Raw genomic sequence first — 22416 nt, 5'->3', positions numbered from 1 at the left:
TCAGTAGAGGATTTGGTGGCGTAGGGAGCAATGCAGCGTCAGCTCGAGGTGCTGCATCGTCTAGTTTTCCGGCTGGGAGCGGCGTCCGAAGGGAGCTGGCGAATAGGAGCGACGGGGCTGGGGAGAGCGAGATTGTCGTCGTTGGGGCGAAAGCGAAAGAGAATAGGAGCGGTTCGGTGCAGGAGAATCAGCGGCGGCGTTATCGGAGCGTGCGGCATAGGGACGAGAAGGGCCACCTGGGGGGCGAGAGTAGGCAGTATAAGTAGGCCGGGTCGGGGAACTCCAGTGACTGCGACAGTGCCGAGAAATGTGACCGATTCGATGGCAGTGGAAACAAATGGGCTTGTCGTCAGCAGTGCGCCATTCAGATGGGTTGCGGAAACGTGGTGGGTAAGAAGATGCGGGACGGGGTGGAATCGAAGAAGCTGGGCGGGTATCAGGACGATGGGCCGAGCAGATGGTGTGAAGACCCATGTTTTCGAACTCTTGGCGGACAACTGCCTGGATCAGTGAGACCGTGACTGCAGATGTGTTGGTGGGACTGGAGTCGAAGGTAGCCGGATAGGCGGCCTCGATCTGACGCCGGACGATCCTGGTAACACCGGCAGTGTTGTTGGGACGAGGAGTGTTGGCACAGGAAGATGTCGCTGGGGTGTTGGGCAGACAGGCAAACTGCTGGTCAATACGTCGGCTTTTAGCGAGTTCCAGGCGGCGGCAAAAACAGCATCCACCGTCGCTACGTTGTTAAATACGAGCAAGTTGAAGGCGTCATCGGCAATGCCTTTGAGGATGTGGGCAACCTTGTCAAACTCAGTCATGTGGGTGTCAACTTTGCGGCACAGAGCCAAGACGTCCTGAATGTACGTGACATAGGGCTCTGTTGACGTCTGCACATGGCCGGAAAGCCCCTTCTGTGCGGCAAGTTGGTGACCGTAGGGGTTGCCGAACAAGTCTCGAAGCTGTGTCTTAAGTGAATCCCAACTGGTGAGCTCATCTTCGTGCGTGTGATACCAAACTCTAGGTGTGCCACCGAGGTAAAAGACTACGTTGGCGAGCATAATAGTAGGGTCCCACCGGTTATTGCGGCTGACGTGTTCATACAGGCTGATCCAGTCATCGACGTCTGCCCCATCTTTGCCCGAAAATACGCCAGGATCACGGGGAGCGGGGAGAGTGATGTAGGTCGTCAAGGTGGCAGCAGGTGTCGGAGCCGGCACAGTCGGGTTGTTGTCGCTGGGAGCCATGAAGGAAGGCTCGACGTACCGTCCACTGCGAAGCTCCGTGATGAGGTACAGGGAACGTCCACCTCCACTAGATATGTTACGTAGGAAGACGCAGACAAAAAGCTATGTACAAGTATATTTACAAGAAAATACGCTGCGCTTGGCCAAGAGGCAACAGCCCGCACTAGCTTCTAATCGTCGTCGTCGTCTTCTTACTGCTCGGCTCTTCGTCATTGGAAATACTATCCCATAGCAATATGTTCCACAGGAGTTCCCTGTTCACGTTGTCGTATGCAGCGCTTACGTCCAGGAAGGCTAAATACAGAAGCCTATTTTCCGCATTAGCTATTTCTATGCACTGGGTAAGCACGAACAGGCTATCATCTAAGCGCCTACCACTCCTGAACCCGTTCTGAAGTTCTCCGAGTATTCTATTACTTTCTACCCATGACTGCATTTTTAATTTTACCGCCTGCATCGCCAGCCTATATATAACTGATGTTATCGTAATTGGTCGGAAGGATTTGATGTTCGTCTTATCGCCTTTCCCTTTATAAATAAAATTATTTTACTCTGTTTCCAGCTGTGCGGAATTTGCTTATTTGTTATGACTGCCTCCAATGCTTTTATCAGCGTTTCCTTGCTTCTTGGGCCAAGTTCATTAATTAACTCGATTGGAATTTCGTCTATCCCTGCAGACGTCCATTTTGGAACATTTGCTTCTGCTTTTTTCCAGTTAAGATTGGTCAGTTCTAAGCTGTTTTCTATTGTGCTATCCTGTGTTGCCCCCTCATTTGGGGCGATTACACTATCGTCTTTCCTAAATGACTCAGCTATAACTGAACTAATGTAGTTCACAGCGTCATCTCCCTCTAAACAATTTCCCTCGGCATCGTGAATCTGTTCCTGCTTTCTGTGATTTACTTTACCCAGCCAGCTTATATGATTCCAGAATTTTCTTGACCCTCCTTTACTTGCATCATGAACATCAGCCAGCCAGTGATCAGAGGACTGCTTTATTTTAGCCTGGACGAGGACCTGCACTTGTTGTTTCTTCTATCGATAAGATTCCCATTTTTGGACTATTTTCTCTTCAGATAACTGCGCCCTCTTTGCTTCTTTGTGTTCCCCGTGAGGCCAACCATTGTTGTTCGATGGCCTCCCTAATTTCCTTATTCCACCATCTTCGTGGCTTCCTCTTTCTTCTCCAGCGGTTTACTCCTTTTACTTCTTTTATTTTTGTACTCATGAGTAGCTCTAACTGATTTTAATCCCACTTTTCCATTGTATGTTTCTCTATTGCTTCCTCTATGCCAGCCGCTATTTGCGCTATTTGTTCGTCATTTAATTTTGCGTACTCTTTTTGACTTCCCTGCATTTCTCTTTTGAGTAGGGCTCCCAACTGTAGACTAATATGCTTATGATCACTTCCAAGGCTGTACTTCCCCTCTTCGTCTATTTCCATTATTGCGAGCTTGCTATACTTCCCCTGTGACATTAAGCAGTAATCAATGGTCGTTTGTCTGTTACGAGGTTCCCACGTGATTTGTCCCTCACACTTAGTTTCTCTATTTACTATAACTAGGTTGTGTCGCTCACAGAAGCCTAGCAACAACTTCCCGTTACAATCTCTGTATCCATCCAGATCCTCGATGTGACCATTCATGACACCCAGCAGACAAATATCGGCACCTTCTCCAAACTGCCTTATCTTGTCATTGAGACACTTCACTAGATCCTTGTTCTCTTGCTTGCATTTGTCCCCTGTTCCTAAATAAACTACTCCTAGCCATGTCTTTTTACCGGCAATTGTACCCGATACCCAGACATGTTCTTTGCAAGCTGACTTTATTCTTTGCCAATTTGTTCCTTGATGTATCAGCCATACCTACTCCTCCTCCCTTCCTCTCCATTGTTGTTCTGTTGCTCCCTTCCAAGACGTAGCCTTCAATAAACAGTGGGTCTTCTAGATTCACGAGATGTGTTTCGCATAGCGCGTATACACCTACTACTTCTGCTGTTCAATTTCTAACCACTTCACTCTCTTTCTACCAACTTGCAGGCTTATGTACCTTATACTGGTGTTAAATTTCTTTTTTGTACTTTTCTTCCTGGACCTCCTAGTGGCCATTTTATTGGTGTCAGCCTCTACTGTTGCGCTTTCTACATTGTTTCTACCTAACCCTATGCCCTGAGCCACAGTGGACCCCCTAAAAAAGCTACTGCCTGGCCTGCCAGGCACCAGCCGATCTCGGCTCCTAGCCTTCCATTAAAGTGGATGCCATTTCGTGTACAGCCTCCGCCAAAGCCTGCTCTATGCACTTATCTGTTTATGTCTGCCACTTCAAAGCCTTTCTCCTGGCTTAGCTTTCTTATCTCTCGATTAACAGCCACAACGTCCTTGGTAATTTCTCCGTTCCGTCCTTGCATCTCTGGCACTGTGCATACCACGATCTGAACTTGTTGTGCTATCACCCTTAAATCGTCAACTCCCTCCGCTAATCTTTCCACTACTTTTGCGGCTTCACCATTCAGGACATCATTTAGCCCCGCAGCTACCACTACCAAATTGCACTCTGCAACATTCTTAGAAAGCTCGCTTTTTGTCTCTCTCAGTACTGCGTCCATTGTCTTGCCTGGGAACGCCCAGACTGCTACTTGCTTATCACCTTTTGCATGCTCTATTATAGCTCTTTTGCACCTACTCATATTTGAGTCACCACCAATAAGTACTAGGGTATTCCCTTCCTCCCTCCTAACTTCCACATTATGCTGCCTCTTATCATTGACTATGACCTCATTCATTGGGGTTAGCTTGTTCCCCTTCTCTCCTTGCGCCCGCTGGTGCCCCTGTGGTTGCAGCGTTGCCTCACTCGGCGCACCGTTGCGCTGCTTCACTATAACTATGCCGATTCACCGGCGGCGAGTCGGCGACTGCTTGCTCTGCCTCCCTGCCTCCCACTTCGCCTGTAGCGTGTACCCTACTTTCTGGGCTTTTGCCACCGGCTTGATGTCGTGACCCATCATTTTTTGTTGCCCGCGTCTCAAGTGCATCGAGCCGCCTTTCCAGTTCTGCGCTCCTCTCCCTCTCTTCTCCAAGCTCGGCCACGGTACTTACTAATTGCGCGGCCTAGACCGCTTCCACCTTGACCAAATTGTCGACTTTCGCCTACAGTGCTACCCACTTCTCCCGCTCCTCCCTCAGATCTGCCTTAAGCTCTTCGAACTTGGCTGCCCAAGTTCCTTCCAGTTTTTGCACTGCTTCCCCAACACCCTCGCACAGCCTGCACGTAAAAGCTAGACCCCTCCACATCTGTTAAACTCTGGAAACTGGTCTCATCGAGGAAGCACCGGCGCAGGCACTCGTCGCACTGCACTTGCTTCCCCTCCCCCGTGGCCTTCCCTTTCTTCGGTTTCATTGCTAGGCCTACGTCCCTAGGCTCAACGAGCAAGTCTGCCAAATCACTCGAGCAAAGCCGACCACTATACCAAACAAAAATAAAAATTTAGCACTCCCTACCCCATGTAAGAATCACTTCAAAGAGCTAGCTGAGATAATTAAATAAGCTTATCAAATAGGTCCAGCCTACCACCTAGGCCTAACGGGGGAACTGCCAGACCTAGACAAAGCCGGTACGTTTACTACTGTTACCAAGAATTGAAAATTTGCACCCCTACTTCATGCAAAACAGAACACTTCGAAAAATCTAGCTAATAAAAAGAAAAGAGTACTTAGCTACGAATGACGTCGCCAAAGCCTTGTGCAGAGGAGCGCCCGCCACATCCACCGAGCAAGTACCACCAGCCTCTAACCCAGCGAGACCTACAGGAAATGTTTTTGCACTTTGGCATTCCTTGCGTCAAATTGCGAAATACCTGTAGTAGCTTTCTTGCTCAATTATTTACCTTGTTTCCTCTCTATTACCTACTGATTCACTATTGTGTGAAGTGCGCGAAAGTTGCCGCAATCAAAGACGCCCAAAAGTATGCTGCTCCAGCAATGGACTCTCGAATCTCATGGTAAATTCGGGTGGTCGATGCAGTCTTCATGATGGGAGCTTCACAATGTGAGCTTTCCTTTAGCCCTTGACTCCTGCAGAGCGTACCCCCACAGTGCATGGTGGCCGCACACAAGCAGCACTCCTCTCTTATCTTACTGCACCTCTCCTTCGCTGCGGTACAGCTGGTGAAGCTTAGTGAAATCTCAGATGCAACACCTAGCAGTGCCGTGCCACACATTGATGATGATGCTTGCACGTGGTGTGCTAAAAGCCAATGCCTCCACTTCTCTCTCTCACTGCAGCACATCGCGCTGGCTGAAAAAGAAAGGTATAACCTTTTGGTGTCTATGCCCCATGTCTACATCTCGTGTCTGCCCATTCTTTGATGCTGTGTCTGTCTTTCTGCACTCTTAAATCATGTCATATATGCACTAAGTCCTCTAAATGTATTTCTATGACCACCGAGATTGCATGAAATCTACACTAGCTAGCCAAGCCAAGCCGTGTGCTGACACAGTGGTGCCAAAGCAGCCGTGGGGACACTAAAGAGTGGTGGATAACACAGTTTCGCTTTCATGGGCCGAACGTGTCCGCATATATGGCTAACAGTGTTTCGAGTGCTGCGCCAAGCTCTGCAAAATGTAAACTGTACGAAAGCCTGTGAAACTGGAACTACAGTGAAACCTCGTTACTACGAACACCACATTAATGAACTGTTCAGATTAACAAACTTTTCAGAAATCTCCTGCTGACTTTTTATGGTTTCAATGTAAAAATATTCCAGTACTGCAAACTTCATAACTATGACCTTTTCAGAATAACAATCGTTATTCAGTTTCCATGTCACGTTAGCAACGCCTCAGTACTGTGAACTAATTTTCCGAAATCTGGGAATTCTTAGATTTTTGTGTATCCTCTACGGTAGCCAAAACAGTAGACTAGCAGACGACAAGGTGCAGGAGGTGGACGCCGTGGCGCACGGGTTTGAGAAACCTGAGACAGTGCTCAATAAATTTTTAAAAAAGAAAAAAAAAAGAAGAAACTCACACGAGGCCTTTAAAAACCTATTGTGGAGGCAACAATGCATTAGGTGTTGTGAGCGCATGATCCGCCCAGACAACTGTCTCCTAGCAATGGAGGCACGCCTCTTTCTTCCATGCTTCTTTCTCTGGCCGAACCTCCGTACTCGCGGGGATTTCACACAGTCGCACTTTGCACTTTCCGGAAAATGTTTACGCATGCTTGCACTTTGTAATAGTTCAGGTTACTGCCTTGAGTGAGACAATTGAGGTGTCCATGGCAAGGAATATGAAAAACAATCACCAAGAAACATTGCGCTTTGGAGGCGACATGGAGCTTCCTTTTTGTCAGTAGTTTTCTCAGGGTCTGCTTTGCGCATGTCACTCTTTTTATATGGTGCTTTGGCAGTGGAATCCATAAAAACAGCAAAAGTGCGGGCCGCGACCCTATAGCGACATTTTCGTGGATGGCTCAAACGGTGACAGCTTATGAACTGATGGGTTGATGGGTGGAATGGTTCATTTTGGGGCTTTCAGTATAAGAATTTTTCAGAATAATGAACGATTTTTGGCGGTCCCGCGTAATTCATTATATTGAGATTTTACTGCATTTTTTAAAGCCATGAAGGTCGCCCAAGAATACCACCCTAGCTGCTTAGTCGGCGCACCGTGTTGTGTGCTATGTGTTCTTCAACACAATGGACTGCATTCACATTGCAGCGTGCCAGTTGTTTCCTTCGACCACATCCCCATTTCACTGGTCTGAAAGAAAAATGAGCGAGCCAAGTGGAAAGCGGAAGCGAAGCACCATCACCTCAGAACGGAAGGAGGCTACTGTAAAGGCTGTCGTGCCAGATGCTAATAAGTCGCGTGTTGCACATGCCACAGAGTCTTTTGTTATCTTTTTTTTTATAGCACATCTGGCCACGTAGTAGTTTGGTGGGCCACAGAGCCATGACTGCTTTGCATGTTTAAAGTTGTGCACACCACCGGGCATACACTGCAGTAAAGGGCAATAGTCAATATAATGAAGTAATAGATAAAACAAAGTAATTTCGGCTTCCCCTTCAATTTCGATAGAATGAGGTTTGAGTTTACATATACAGTAAAAGTTTGTTAATTCAAAATTTTGGATAATTCAAAGTAGCCACCGCGATCCTTCCAATATCGTATTAAAATCAATATGTAATGCATCCCACTAATTCATACTGAAATCTTCACCGCCACTGATAATTCGAACTCCACGCCATCGTGGATGGGGTGAGTGCAAGTGCGCAGGAGCACGTTGGCGACGATCGTCACCAGGCAGCTTTGCTCATTCCATCTGTGGCTGTCTGTTGCAAGTCGGGTCTCTCCTTTTCTCAAGACCTTCAAAATAAAGACATGAACACAGCACTGCATCTTTTTTTAAAATTTATTTATTTATTTGTTTATTCATTTATTGCGATATGAATTATATGGACACTCCAAGTGCATTTCTGCCATCGGTGGTACAACGAGATTCGGTGTGAAGTCTAAGGGCATTAACACCGTCCCTGCGCGCCCTACGCTGTATGTGCGAGTGAAAACGTGCGAGGGGAGCCGACGATCGCGGCTTAATCTCACCCACGCGAAAGGGGTGAATAAAAAGAAGCACACCATCTTCTCTCACGCATGAGGCACCCAACGTTGTGCGGCACCAGCGTGGGGGTGGGGGAGGGGATTTTCTTTGGCTGCAACTGCGCATGTGGTGGCTGCACATGGTCGGGTGGCCATATCTTGAGAGCAATCTGTGTTGGGGAAAGAGTCTATTTGTGTCGGCGACTCGTAGGTTTGTGCGTGCTGTCTGTTCTCGGCGCTCACTTTCCGCTGAAGTGTTAGACAGCACGAATGCACTCACTGCTGTTGCCGCGTTTCCTCACACCAGGGTTTTGACAGCGAGTGTCCTAGTCATAGGGTGTGTTATGTTCATGTTTGCTGTGTGTGCCGACACCATGCTTAGTATTTTGGTTAGCAAGCGAATGTTGACAAGCTGATACGGCCGATAAGAGAACTATCCTTACTTCATACGGCTGTCTGCTAATTTGCTATCGCAATCGATGCTTCACCTTCTGGGCGAAACTGTGTCTTTTTTTTTTTCTTTCTTACTTTCATGTGTTCTGCCGAGAAGCAGCACCAGGTAATGTCTATAACACGGTGGCTGTGACGTGGCACCGTGTTGTAACATGGCGGCCGTGACTCAAAGGAAAGCATTGCTGGGATACGTGCTTGGATGCCACCTATGTGTATGGGCACCCTGCAATGGAGTTTGCCTGTACATGTCGCGCCACCTAGCAGCAGCGATGAGCCCCTGCGAGTAGGCCCTCACTCATTTCACCATTGTCCGTGGTGCCCTCAGGCCTGCCCGAAAGCCTGCTTTTCCAATTTTCTAATGGATTCACCATGGCCTCTCGGCAGCTCCACCATGGGAAGTTTGAACAAAAAGAGCAAGCACAGATACTACTGCATTCAGGAATGTCACAACTGCAAAGGGGATGTCGGCATTGAATTCTACCACTTCCCTTCAAAACTGGTGGAAGCAATCCAGCGGCTGAAATGGATCGTCGCGGTTCGTGTTGGTCTTAGGAATTTTTGAACTAAGGTAAATGCAAAAACAAGAAAAAGAATAAATAAATAAATAAAAAACCAGCAGCGGCAACTGTGAAAACACACAATAAAGCGTCAACTGCATAAAAACGGGTGAACAGATTCCCGCTATTGAAAATTAGTTTAGATATTTGTTTAGCTTGTCTTGCTCCAAAACACACGCGCAGTGGTTGTTACATGTCAAATCTAGCTTCGTAAGCACTCCGTGCTGGAGCCCTGTACACACTGTGCTTCTTCCTGCGCCAAAATCAAGACACAACTGCTGGAATCGGGCTCATTCATGCTGATGTTTTCTTGCGCTTGGAACAACAGAACTAAGGTTGGAGTACACTGCAGCACACGTCAAGTATTCGAAAATTAGCATTTCTCTCGCGCATGCTAGCACACATTTGTTCTCTATTATGCTTCAGTGGTAATGCCCTCTCACATTCGAGCCCGAATGGCAATACTAGAATATGTTCGAGGCACTTTGTCAACAGAGAAAAAAGCACTTGCCTGCCAATTCACCGAAATTTCTACAATTGTGAGGTGCAAGGCACGCTCAAAGTAATGAAGCTACAGATGACAGTTGAAAAATGTCCACGGCCGTATTTGCTCACTTAAGTGGCATAAAATAATGATTTGTTAATTTACTTTGAGTTCAACGTCGTAAGCATGCTTGCTTTGTTGTTACAAACACTTCACAAGCTGCGGTGGTTGCTTAGTGGCTATGGCGATGGGCTGCTAAACACGAGGTTGCGGGATCAAATCCCGGCCTCGGCGGCCGAATTTCGATGGGGGCAAAATGGGAAAACACTCATGTACTTAGATTTAGGTCCACGTTAAAGAACCTCAGGTGGTCCAAATTAATCCAGAGTCCCCCACTATGGCGTGCCTCATAATCAGATTGTGGTTCTGGCACCTAAAACCCCATAATTTAATTTAAGCACCTCGCTGCAATGTCCGTGCTGTTTACTTCTTGACATGAGGTACATGGTTCTGGTTGTAAATTTGATGTCCTTTCTCAAGCGTCGGTGATCCAAAATGGGCCTCGATACCTTCAATTGCCTTAAAACCGCAATTCAGAATGACTGACACTTTTCAAACGAGCACTGCAAAAGCATGCCTCCATAGCAGTGGCCGCCTCGGTGTTTCCTGGAACTGACACGGTGGCACTGACGGCTGAGCTGATCGTTGCGCAGTCTGACCATTGAAGGTAGCCCCATAAAGAAATATGGTAGCCCATAGTGGAACTCAGCAGCGTGCAGCCAGTGCATCTAGGAAAGTACAACTGAGACCACCGTCGCAGCAGGTTGTGATGCGTTTCGAGAGTGCATTTTAGAACCCGGCTCTTGTGAGTGCGGCAAGTGTCAGCACGTGTCGCGTGCGGCCAGTCACGCTATGGTGCTTGCGCTGTGCCAGCTGAAATGCCGTCCCCTCTAGACTTTGACGCGCACGCCGTCGGCTGTTCTCTTCGGAGCATACGCAGAACGATCCCTAACCCGTGTACCGCTTTGAACAGCTGCCGGTGATCATCGGCGAAGCAGTGTGGACACCTTTTTTTTTCCGTGCCATGCATTGTGTGTTGGCACAGTCAGCGTGACAAACGTGCGAATGGACGAAGAGCCATCTTGACACCAGGTACATCAGGCTGCATCCGGTTACATTGACTGCGCCAGTGCTTCGAAATATAGACATTTTTCTCGCCAACGTGACACAGCGTGTGCACGCACGCACTCACACTATTTCGGACTACATATGCACCTTAAACGAGCAATTTTTTTCTCCGACTTTCATTAGTTCAAATTATGTATAATTAGAATTTTTGTAGCATCCCTGTGGAATTCCAAGCTTTTACTGTATTTCATCAGAGAAATAAAACCTCTAATTGCAAGTACAGTGACCATATTGGGATGATGCTAACCCAACAACTCATCTAGCTTGCCACTTCAATCCATTACTAGACACTTACAAAGTGCCTAAACAACCCTGCTTTTATTTTGTGACACTTATAAAAAACAAAATTTCACTGTCATACATCATTATAAAAATGAAACATTTACTTACGAGGTCTGGCTTAAAAGGGTGCAGAGGTGCATAAATCAACTTCATATCGGACTTGAGATTCATTTTCTGCACACAGAATGCAAAACCATTGGAATTAAAAGCTCTGCACCAGAGTTGACCAAATCAATAAGTACCTCGTCTTGTCTAGCCAGCATCCCACTTAAGGCATCGTAGACGGAAAGGAGGAAGCCCTTGTCCAGTTTGATGTGCACCTCCTGCAGCAGAAGCTTCAGGTACCTGCAGAAACAGTATCGGGAAAGAAGTGCTCTGGCATCCGACAGTGCAGCCACCAACGTACTTGATGGTGTTCAGCTGGCAGGTGCAGCGCAGCAGCAAAGCAGCTTCCAGCATGGGCTGGGCTGAGCAGCGAGGTCTTGTAGGGGCCAAAGACCGGTGCAAGACAGTGGGGAAGACTGCATCGGGCAGCTGATTGTCCAGCTGGAAGGTGCCATTCCATTTTAGTATAAAAAATAACAGCATCAAGTGATTTGTCACTGTGCTTACATGACTATTCATAGGTCTTTCAAAGAGCAGATTTATGCAAATCCTGGTGCACGTATAACAAGGATGAGCATGACAAGCGAATTCTGCAGCAGCCTTCTTGGCTTGAGAATAACTTTCTAAGCTGCAGCTCTTTTTAGAGAGCACAACCCATCTTCGATGCATGTCATACTTACTAAGCGCATCCCCCAGGCTGTGTGCCCACATGATGTTATAGGCCAAGCATCTTCAACTGCACCCAGTCACCTTGCTGTGCATCCCCGCATATTCACAATCTGTGCTGTCCAGTTTGGACCCGCATAACCAGAAACAACTGGTGTGGCAGGCCTGACATGCAGCTAAGTCCATAGGTGTCCTGGACTAAGGAGCTGGTGCAAACCGAAAAAGAGGAGATGACTATGGCTGGTGTTCTCTTCTTTCGTTTCATGAAGTTTATTTCTGTGCCTCCTCCTTTACAATCTGTGAACATGTTTGCACTACCCTAGCTACTGCAATATACTGTCCACCTTTGTTGATGTACCCCATGCTCTATACGACAGCCTTTTCCTTGATCACCCTCCAACTGTCTTTTTATCTCTCTTCATTTTCCTGTAGCGATTCCCACAAAGCCTTCAGAGCAGTTTGGGTGAAAGTGACATGCTGTACAGATGTATTTTACCTCCACATGTGGCATAGAAAAGCACCAAATGAACTTAAAGCTGACACTTTAACCCAATAATGTAGCTGCTAGAACCTTGTATTTGTGAAAGAAGGTTTAAGCCACATGGCAACTAAGAAATGCTGACCAAGAAGTACTGATTGGGAATGTACAATAAAAGAAGGTCTAAAAAGGAACAATCACAGTTTCATGCAGTCGCATCTGGCCAGGATTCTCCACACCTACCAGAGGACTCCCTTGGCCTGCGGAAGAACTCCATCTATATTATTAATGGGACATGAGCTATGCAGATGAATTGACAATGTTTTAGTGTTATTGCCACTTATTGCCCGTCCAGTGGATTTCCTGCATGCATCAAGGTTGTTTCAAGTGGAAGATTCTATATGAACACACGACTACAGGTGGAGCAACTCTTGGACACTGGCCAAGGTGCTTGAAAGGGAAGTAAGGCTGAAGATTTGGATGGGGCTGTACACAACTGGCACCTGGACCATGTCAATCTGCGATTTCTAGAGCGATATCCAGTGCTCCAAGAATAGCCCTTAAGTCAGCCAGAGCTTCCCCATATTAGATTGAGGCTATGGAGGGCACCAAAGCTCACCAGGTGACACCTGTGCTTAGATCAATGCACGTCAAAAGACTGCTCGATCATTTCTCTTCTTAACCATTTCTTTCCCTACCATGGGGAAAATACAGTGGGCTCTCTTTAAATGGAACCTCAAGGGACCAGGGAAATTGGTTCCATTTATCAGGAGTTAAATTTACTGAGAGACAAAGCTGAACACAATTGCATGAATACAAAACCTACCAACCATGAGGATGGTGCACTGTTTAAGAGGCAATTCCATTTAAGCGATTTCCGTTTATCAAGATTCCACTGTACGTGTTTTTTGCATGTTAAGCCAGATTTCTTGTTCTGGAGGAACTACTGCACTCAATATATTATGTTATACATAAACAAAAAGCAGAATAAATGCCCTTTTCATGCACAAATGTTTTGTTAACAAGATCTATGTAAAAAAAAGAGATATAAATTGCCAGAATCAGGATTGTTGGATAAAACTGAACAAAATTTGTAAAGACAGGCTTCTATCTACAAAAAAATGTTACGAAAATTCTGAAACATAAAAGAAATGTAGCGTCATCTAATAGGCACTATCTTTGAAAAAATTGAAATTTTTCATTGACTAGGTCTCCCACAACAAAAATTACAAGCACTACAGTTGGGTGTGCCATGCGGCAAAGCAGCTCCTTGATGTAAAGCATAGCGGAATGTTGCATGTCTTGTACTAAACTCTTGTTTTCTGCTGGATTTTTCTATCTTGGTAGCACTCCTTACAGTTTTTATAGGTCTCCATCTTGGAAGGCTGGTGCTCAATAGCGAACTGGTGGTGTATCCTCAAGTTCAAGTAACTGTTTCAATAGCTCCGTTCCGAATGCCAGTTGATCACAGTGGGCAATTATTTTGAGCTCGGCGATTTCAGGATGTAGCTTCCAGTGTGCCTCAAAAATGATAAAGCTATTGACACAAGCAATGTCAATACAACGGAAAAAAACGATTTTCCACAACTGAATAGACTTCTGTAGCACATTGTACGAACCAATCAAATGGCCCGACTTGTCAACGCCAAGCATTTCTGCATTGTATTCATCAACCAGCATTGGCTTTTTTTTAATAGAAATTTTCTGCCATTTTCTATATTTTTTTTCCTTATCATTTGGCAAGCACATGCTGGTTTGCCATAGGTGCAATGCCCACCATGTGCACCACCCATTGATCTTTCCATTGGAGGTAAAGGATACCGCTGTCCCGGAGACAGCTCACATCTCCTCACGTGGTCTCTTTTTCCCAGCTGGTCTCTTTCAGTTCCATCGAGAATCCACGGTGGTCTTTACGTGTCGTCCCACATGCCAGTGTCTTTCGTTCAAGCTAGTGCCAAAACAGTGAGGTCAATGTGGAGAAGCTATTCATATAGATGCAGTATCTGTGGTCAAGGTAGAAATCACAAAGATGGGCTACAACATCATAGGCCAAGCCATTAAAACTAGGCTTTTCACATTTGCCAGTGTATACAAAGAATTTAACTCTCTATCCTGTTTTAGGGTCTGCAAGCACCAACAATTTGAAGCCCCATTTAGTCACTTTATCTCGAATATCTTGGCAAATTCCGGAGCGCTCCTCTGATTTCACCACCCATTTATCAACAGAAAATTCCTGGTGTGGCTGGAAAAACTCTGCTCATCGCTCATTCATGTGCTGTAGCAACCACGAAATTTTGTCCAATTTCGTTCCAGTGTGTCGTACGTCAATGTCTAGGTCGGGATACGTGCAGCATCCCCAACAGTGCCCAGAAACATCTTTTTGGCATTATTTTTGGTGGAATCAGACCAGGAAACAAGCTTGACGTGCTCCAATAAAGGCATAGGCCCGGCAGCTCGACCACTCCCGTGTATAGAAGAACGCCTATAAATATAAATCTCTGCAGGAGTGACCTCCTTCCTGGACCCGTCTTCTTCACTGTAGGTTGGTTTCTCTAGGATCATGAACCAGGCACATTTGTTAGTGCTTTCGCAGATCTTGGTAACTACCTCCACTGTGAAAAACAGACGGAAAACATCTAGCGCTCGAAGCAAACGATGAGGGATATGGTGTGGATACTCTGTCAATGAAATAAATAACATCGAGAACACAAATCAAGCACTCTAAACGACAATAGACAGGCCGAACGAACAAGCGAAACTAACTGGGCTGCAACCGCCAATGTTCCAGGCTGATTTGCATCGTTGTTGCGCTTCGATTCAAAGTCAGATAAAAAAGGCATCATCCTTAAACTCGCTGCTGCTCGATCCATCGACAAAATCAGCCACAGATGTAGTGGAATCGTGAGATCTGTGATCTGTTGAAGAACGTGCATGCGCTGTTTATAGGAGGTGGCCATTTTTTCTTTCTGCTATGATGATTGTGAGGCTTCGAAGCGTGTTAAAAAATCACCGTTAAGCAGGAAAAATGCAAGCTGACTGGAAAACAAAAATATACATCTCTTACTTCCCATCTTATGGTGCAGTGTGTCTGTGAGTGTTGCGGAAGGTCTCGAAAGCGGAATTTCATATCATCGTTAGCAGGCTAATGATGCCCAATGTGCATTGTATAGAAAGAGTTAAAGGAGAAGGAATGTGATGACAAAAGAAGACTGCCCGATTGCTTCTCTCCTTAAGGGAGAAGAAATGTTGTGATGAAAGATGATGACAAATGCGATACATGCTATCGTTTCCTTCTTCTTTCCCTCATTTTTGGTTCGGACAATAAATACGGCCTTGCTTGTGCAATAAACATCTTCTTATGCTCAACTATTACTGTCTTAACAACTACAGTGAAAGCTCTCAGCCATTTCCCAGTTTTTTTCTATGTGTAACGTTCCCTTGTGGCAAATCTTACCACCAAGATGAGAGAGAAGAGAAACACGCAGGAAGAGCAGTGCTGATGGGACAGAAGTTTCTTGAACTATCTTCTTTCTTAGCTTACTCTAACCTTTTCAATTCTTGACCTCCAACAACTTGATGCCATGAGTAGGACGGATTCTGTCTACAGTTGAAAACCTCTGCTGATGATGCAAGCTGGCTGAAGAGGTGGCCACAACGGATCAACGTCACAACACAGCGGAGGACCAGCTGTTCGGTGTTACACTCTGCCCATGCAACCTGGAACAATTCGAACGAAAGCATGGCACCATTCAAGCTTTTCCAAGATGAATTATCAATGACATGAAAGTGCTAATGAACACTACAATCCCAGTCGCTGAGTTGACTGACGAACTCAATCTGTTGAAGGTACTGTGCTCTACGACCTGGACAGCCAGATAGACGAATATGTAGCTGATGAAAATCTCAATGGGGAGTTGACAAGCACTGACCAGTGAGTAGAATTCTATAGTTCTAACCAAGTCTTGAGCCGAACTTCACTTGTCAGAGCTTCCATCCAGTACGTTGATATACTAATATAGATGCCCTGCACAAATGCCGGGAAGAGCTCAAGTGAGACTACTTAAGGCAGAAGCACAATAGCTTTATGGAGATATTATAGAATGGCCAGCATTTTTGGATCAATTTGAATCCTAAATCCATTCAAAGAAGTCTTTAGTAAACGTTGATAAGGTAAAGTGCCTATGTAGCTACTTGTCCAGATGAATTGAAAATGTGGTCTGCGGGTTACCAATGACCAACGAAAACTATGCGACAGCACTTTAACTACTGAAGGAAAATACAGACAGAGCTTGTTGATAATTAGGGACATATGAGCACATTTAAAGTGTACAATAGCTGTGTCTTACCAGTACTCATCTACGGGGCAGAAACCTGGAGGCTTACGAAAAGGGTTCTACTTAAATTGAGGACGACGCAACGAGCTATGGGAAGAAGAATGATGGGTGTAACGTTAAGGGATAAGAAAAGAGCAGATTGGGTGAGGGAACAAACGCCAGTTAATGACATCTTAGCTGAAATCAAGAAAAAGAAATGGGCATGGGCAGGACATGTAATGAGGAGGGAAGATAACCGATGGTCATTAAGGGTTACAGACTGGATTCCAAGGGACGGGAAGCGTAGCAGGGGGCGGCAGAAAGTTAGGTGGGCGGATGAGATTAAGAAGTTTGCAGGGACGACATGGCCACAATTAGTACATGACAGGGGTTGTTGGAGAAGTATGGGAGAGGCCTTTGCCCTGCAGTGGGCGTAACCAGGCTGATGATGATGATGAGCACATTTATGAACCATGGCAAGGTAATTCATCAGACGACTTGCATGGACTACAGAGACTACACAATGCAAATCAAACTCACGTGAGATCACTAAGAAAGTTTGGTGTAGAAAAAGACCAAAAAATTTAAGTCTTTCGTGCAACGTCAAAATAAAAAACCTAATGGCGTCTACTATAAAAATGCTGGAGTCCTTAAACAGAGCTAAAGAACACAAAGAGGGGTCTCTTAATAAGTTTTGCTTTCCTTGTGTGTGATCCATTTGGCCTCCCAGGAATCGTTACACTGATATTCAAGTTGCCAATGCAAAAGGTGTTACTGGAAAAGTATCTGGTACACGAAAACTTGCCAGGTCTTTTGCTCAGAGAACAGATGATGAGGACAAGCGGACTTTGCTGTATATGTCAAACTGCAGTGCCATGGTACTTTGGTTATTAGCTTGAAGATGCGAATGTGCACACAGTCATAAATATCCTCAGTGAAGCTAATCCTGATGCATATGGTTCCAAATGTGGTCCAAATGGATGAGCCCGGCTAGGTTGCTGAGAGATTGCCTCAAGTCCGTGTACGGTTTTATGAAAGGAAGACAACGAGAGTGCCTTCGATAGGTCAAGTGGTCTAGGTCAAGTCAGTCTTCGCTGGAATTCCTCTGGAACAACGTCCGGTGCACCCTACCCCCAAGGAGAAGGAACCGAAACCCAGGACCAAAGTGCTGAACCTGACCGATATTTCCGTTCCAGATAAGCACTTGAACATTCTTGAATTAGGCCCAAAGTTCTGCCTAGAGCCGTGCCTAGGCTCTAACAATAAGATAGCCGCCGTTAGATCAGTGTCCAAGCATGTAGAAGAAGATGAAAAATTCAGGTGCATTTCTGAGGGCGTTGACATGTTAGTCAGATATCAAGGAAACCAGAACGGCAGAGTGCAAGAGATTCAACCCCTTGTACAATTTCTAGGAGAAAATGAAGTGAAAGTACTGACTGCTGATAAAGAAGGGTACTTTGTCCTCCTAAAGGAAGGGCAGTTTTCTGAGAAAGCCTCAACTGCTTTAACAAAAAACTTCAAGAAAGTGCAAATTGAACCTAAGGAAGTCAAATATCAAGCAAAGAAATTGTTACTGGAATTGAACCTTGAACAAAAGTCAGGGGTTGAACCTTGAGGTTTTCTTTATGATAAAAACACATAAAGCTGAAAAGCCTTTACGCACAATTGTGTCTGAGAGAAACATATGGCAACACGTAGCCTCTGGTTATTTTCAGAAGAACTTAACAAGGCTCCAGGTAGAAGACCCATTCAAGGTAAAAACTCTGAAGATGTCGTTAGGTTCTTACAAGAAGGGGTGTATCCGGCATGCACAGCATTCAGCATCGACATCACAGATTTATATTATTCCCTTTCTAGAAATCAGCTGATCAAGACAATCAAAGATAGCATTATGGAATACGACGAGTTAAAGTTTAGGACTAGTGAGAGTGGTGTCCTGGTTCAGTCTTTTCACTAACTCTTGGTTTTTTATTTAAATTCCACATTTGTTATCTGGGATAATGAAATTATAATTCAGAAGCAGGGGGGTCTGCATTGGCTCTCAGGTCGCGCCAATTCTTAGCGGGATCTTTCTCGGCACTGTTGACCGGGCACTCGAGAGCGTCTTGGTAGGAACATTGATCAAGTGCTTCAGGTTTGTTGACGACTACTTGGTAGTTATCCGCTCTCAAAACAGTTCCAAAGATATTGGAGTTATTCTCGCAGCCTTTGATAAAGAACGAACGGGTCTCAGATTTACTCATGATTAATTGACTCATAATTAATTGAATCATGACTCATGGTTTACTCAAGATTAATATTGAAATTTAATTTTTGGATTTGCAGTTAAGATTAACAGCGCAACATATTTGTTGGCAATATAACCCCAGGACAAGCAAATGAAATCTAAACTAAGCGTTGGCACACTCAAAACTAGTGAAAAGAGGAATTGCTATGACGTGTTTAGGTTCATATCATATTGACTGGAAATAAGATGGGGACAGAGGGAGAGAACACAAACAGCACGGGCGGTAACTTTCAACTGTTTTATTCACAGCAGCCCATGGGCATATACCGTATTTACTCGCATAATGGTCGCACTTTTTTTGTCAGAAAAATTGACGCAAATTCAGGGGTGCGATCATTACGCGGGTTAAATTTCCCGCGAAAAAAAAAAATTTTTTTTTCGTACCGCGTTTGCTGCGGGATGCGAGATTGCGGGTGCGGGACACCAAAACAAAAATGGCGGCTGGCAGAGCAAGCCGAACGCGCCGAACGCGATTTTTTTTTCTTCTCGTGAGTACATTACGTGCATTGAAACACTTTCTTCCGTATCAGTGATGAATAATATCGTTAATATCGGCAAGTTTGCGGCAATAACGTAGCCATGTCCACTTTGAGGGGACAGAAACAGGTGGGCGCGCTTAGCTGCCAGTGACATAGAAATGCCTGGCCGACGTGCTGCGGAAACTGCGGCATCTGTCTTCACTACTATCCTAATACGGCACGTTTCCGCTAAGGGTGCGCGAATATCTTAGCTGTGTTACAAGCGTCGGCGTATGAATAGGGTACACTTTTAACGTATCAGAGTAAACGTGGCTACTATCATTGCCGCGCGCGATTTGTTGCGTGCTCACGAGTGCAGATGAAAAGGATCGAAATGCGCCTTTATTGTTTTTGTTGACATCAACCATTATAAAGCCAACCCATAATAAAGGCAAGTTTGGTTGCACCTCATTTTGTCATGGAAGTGCGGAAAGTGATGACAGTAATGAAATGAGGCATCTACTTAATGTTTGGTGCGTGCAGGCCAGTTAGCTTGTCTTGAAGAGTCGTTCGCGTAGCATTCGACAGATGGTAAGCGCGATCATTATTAGCTAGACTTAGCACACGACATATCGCTGCGGCAAGTTCGGGGTGCGATCATTACGCGAGTGCGATCATTATGCGAGTAAATACGGTATAGGCAAATAGAGCATTCGCAGATCGCAGCAAACAAGAATACACATCAGCTTAGCGTGGCAACCAATTATAAAAAAAATCTATTTCCGATTGAAACAACCTAATGGAGGTATCGCTAACACAGTCTTGGCCTTTCTTTTTTGTGTGATAAGCCTCCATCAGTTCACATGCAGTCTGGTCATGGCTTCTCCCCAGAATCTTTATCTCCTCAAAAAGAGGTACACAGCGACAGGCATTGCAGTGCGCAGGTAAGTGCAATGCCTGTCGCTGTGTACCTCCTTTTGAGGAGGTAAAGATTCTGGGGAGAAGCCATGACCAGGCTGAGTTGTTGCAGTGCAATGAACTTAGTACACTCTAGTAATGGGCGACTTTAATGCAAAAGTGGGGGAAACGCAGGCTGGTGAACAAGCAATTGGCAACTACAGCAGCGAGTCTAGGAACCCTAGAGCAGAGATGCTGGAAGAATTCACAGAAAGGAGTAAGCTTCGAATAATGAACACCTTTTTCAGGAAGTGTAGCAACAGAAAGTGGACCTGGAAAAGCCCTAATGGCGAAACAAGAAATGAAATTGACTCCATACTTTCTGCTGATCCCAGCATAGCGCAGGATGTAGAAGTGATAGGTAGGGTAAAGTGCAGTGACCATAGGTTAGTGAGAGCTAGGATTCACCACAATTTGAAGAGAGAAAGAGCAAAATTGGTCAAGAAGAAACAGGTCAACTTAGAGGCAGTAAGGGTAAAAGCAGACAAATTTAGGCTGGTACTTGCAAACAAATATACAGCCTTAGAACAGAGAGACGATAATGATGACATAGAGATAATGAATGAAAACGTAATGAGGCTGGCTCCAGAGGCAGCAATTGAAGTGGGAGGCAAAGCACCAAGGCAACCAGTAGGCAAGCTCTCCCAGGTAACAAAGGACCTAATAAAGAAACAACAAATAATGAAAGTGTCCTATACTCAAGAGATAAGATAGAATTCGCAGAGCTGTTAAAACTGATCAACAAGTCAAAATAAGTGATATTCGAAATTATAATGTGAGAAAGACTGAAGAAGCCATAAGAAATGGACGCAGCCTGAAATCAGTGAGAAGGAAACTTGGCATAGGACAAAACAAGATGTATGCACTGAAAGATAGGCAGAGTAATATCATCAGCAATCTCAAAGGTATAATAAATGATGCGGAAGAATTCTATGCTGACCTGTACAGTACCCCAGAGGACTCGGGAGAACTCCATTCGGAATGATAATGAACAGGATACAGAAACTCCTCCTATAACTAGAGATGAGGTCAGATGGGCCTTGCAAGACACGAAACGGGGAAAAGCGGCAGGAGAAGATGGAATAACAGTCAATTTAATCAAAGATAGAGGAGACATAATGCTTGAAAAAATGGTGGCTCTTTACACGAAGTGTCTATCAACTGCAAGGGTCCCAGAAAACTAGAAGAATGCAAACATTATACTAATCCACAAACAGGGAGACATTAAAGAATTGAAAAAATTTTCCAATAGAATAAGGGCAACACTGGACTGTAGTCAATCAAGGGAACAGGCTGGCTTCAGGAAGGGATACTCTACAATGGGTCACATCCATGTCATTAATCAGGTTATCGAGAAATTCGCAAAGTACAATAAGCTTCTTTATATAGGTTTCATAGATTACGAAAAAGCATTTGATTCAGTAGAAATACTAGCAGCCATAGAGGCATTGCATAATCAAGGAGTACAGACCGCTTATGTAAATACCTTAAAAGATATCTACAGAGATTCCACAGCCACCTTAATTCTACACAAGAAAAGTAGGAAGATACCTATAAAGAAAAGAGTCAGACAAGGAGACACAATCTCTCCAATGATATTCATTGCGTGCTTGGAAGAAATATTCAAGCTATTAAACTGGGAAGGTTTGGGAGTAAGGATTGACGGGGAATACCTCAGCAAGCTTTGGTTTGCCGGTGACATTGTTCTATTCGGCAACACCGCAGACGAGTTACAACAAATGATTGAGGACCTTAACAGAGAGAGTGTAAGAGTGCGGCTGAAGATTATCATGCAGAAGACAAAGATAATGATGAACAGCCGGGCAAGGGAACAGGAATTCAGGATCACCAGTCAGCCTCTAGAGTCTGTGGAGGAGTACGTTTACCTAGGTCAACTAATTACAGGGAACCCGGACCATGAGAAGGAAATTCACAGAAAAATAAAGATGAGTTGGATGGCTTATCTACGGCGGACATCGTGAGCTCCTGACTGGAAGCTTACCGTTATCATTGAAAAGGAAGGTATACAATCAGTGCATTTTACCAGTGTTGACATATGGGGCAGAGACTTGGAGACTGACAAAGAAACTTGAGAACAAATTGAGGACTGCACAAAGAGCAATGAAACGAAGAATGCTAGGCATAACTTTAGGAGACAGAAAAAGAGCGGTTTGGATCAGAGAGCAAACGGGTATAGACGATATTCTAATAGACATTAAGAGAAAAAAATGGCGCTGGGCAGGTCATGTAATGCGAAGATTAGATAACCGTTGGACCATTCAGGTGACAGAATGAGTACCAAGAGAAGGGAAGCACAGTAGAGGACGACAGAAGACTAGGTGGTGC

General features: G+C 45.1%; 1 protein-coding gene across 3 annotated transcripts in view; it reads right to left on the bottom strand.

The window, feature by feature from the left end:
• The window catches only part of LOC142586048 (intermembrane lipid transfer protein VPS13A-like), a 935034-nt gene that overhangs the window by 188713 nt on the left and 723905 nt on the right, over nt 1–22416 (bottom strand). For all 3 annotated transcript variants that reach the window (XM_075697293.1, XM_075697294.1, XM_075697295.1), the window contains 3 exons: nt 11213–11352; nt 11049–11151; nt 10915–10980 (listed from right to left, as the gene is read on the bottom strand). In XM_075697293.1, coding sequence (XP_075553408.1) covers nt 10915–10980; nt 11049–11151; nt 11213–11352 — 309 coding nt within the window. The remainder of the gene's footprint in view (nt 1–10914; nt 10981–11048; nt 11152–11212; nt 11353–22416) is intronic.

This window comes from Dermacentor variabilis, chromosome 6 (genome assembly GCF_050947875.1).
Source record: "Dermacentor variabilis isolate Ectoservices chromosome 6, ASM5094787v1, whole genome shotgun sequence".
Taxonomy (NCBI): Eukaryota; Metazoa; Arthropoda; class Arachnida; order Ixodida; family Ixodidae; genus Dermacentor; species Dermacentor variabilis.
The sequence above is the reverse complement of the archived record's forward strand: the minus strand, read 5'-3'. Positions and strand labels throughout refer to the sequence as shown.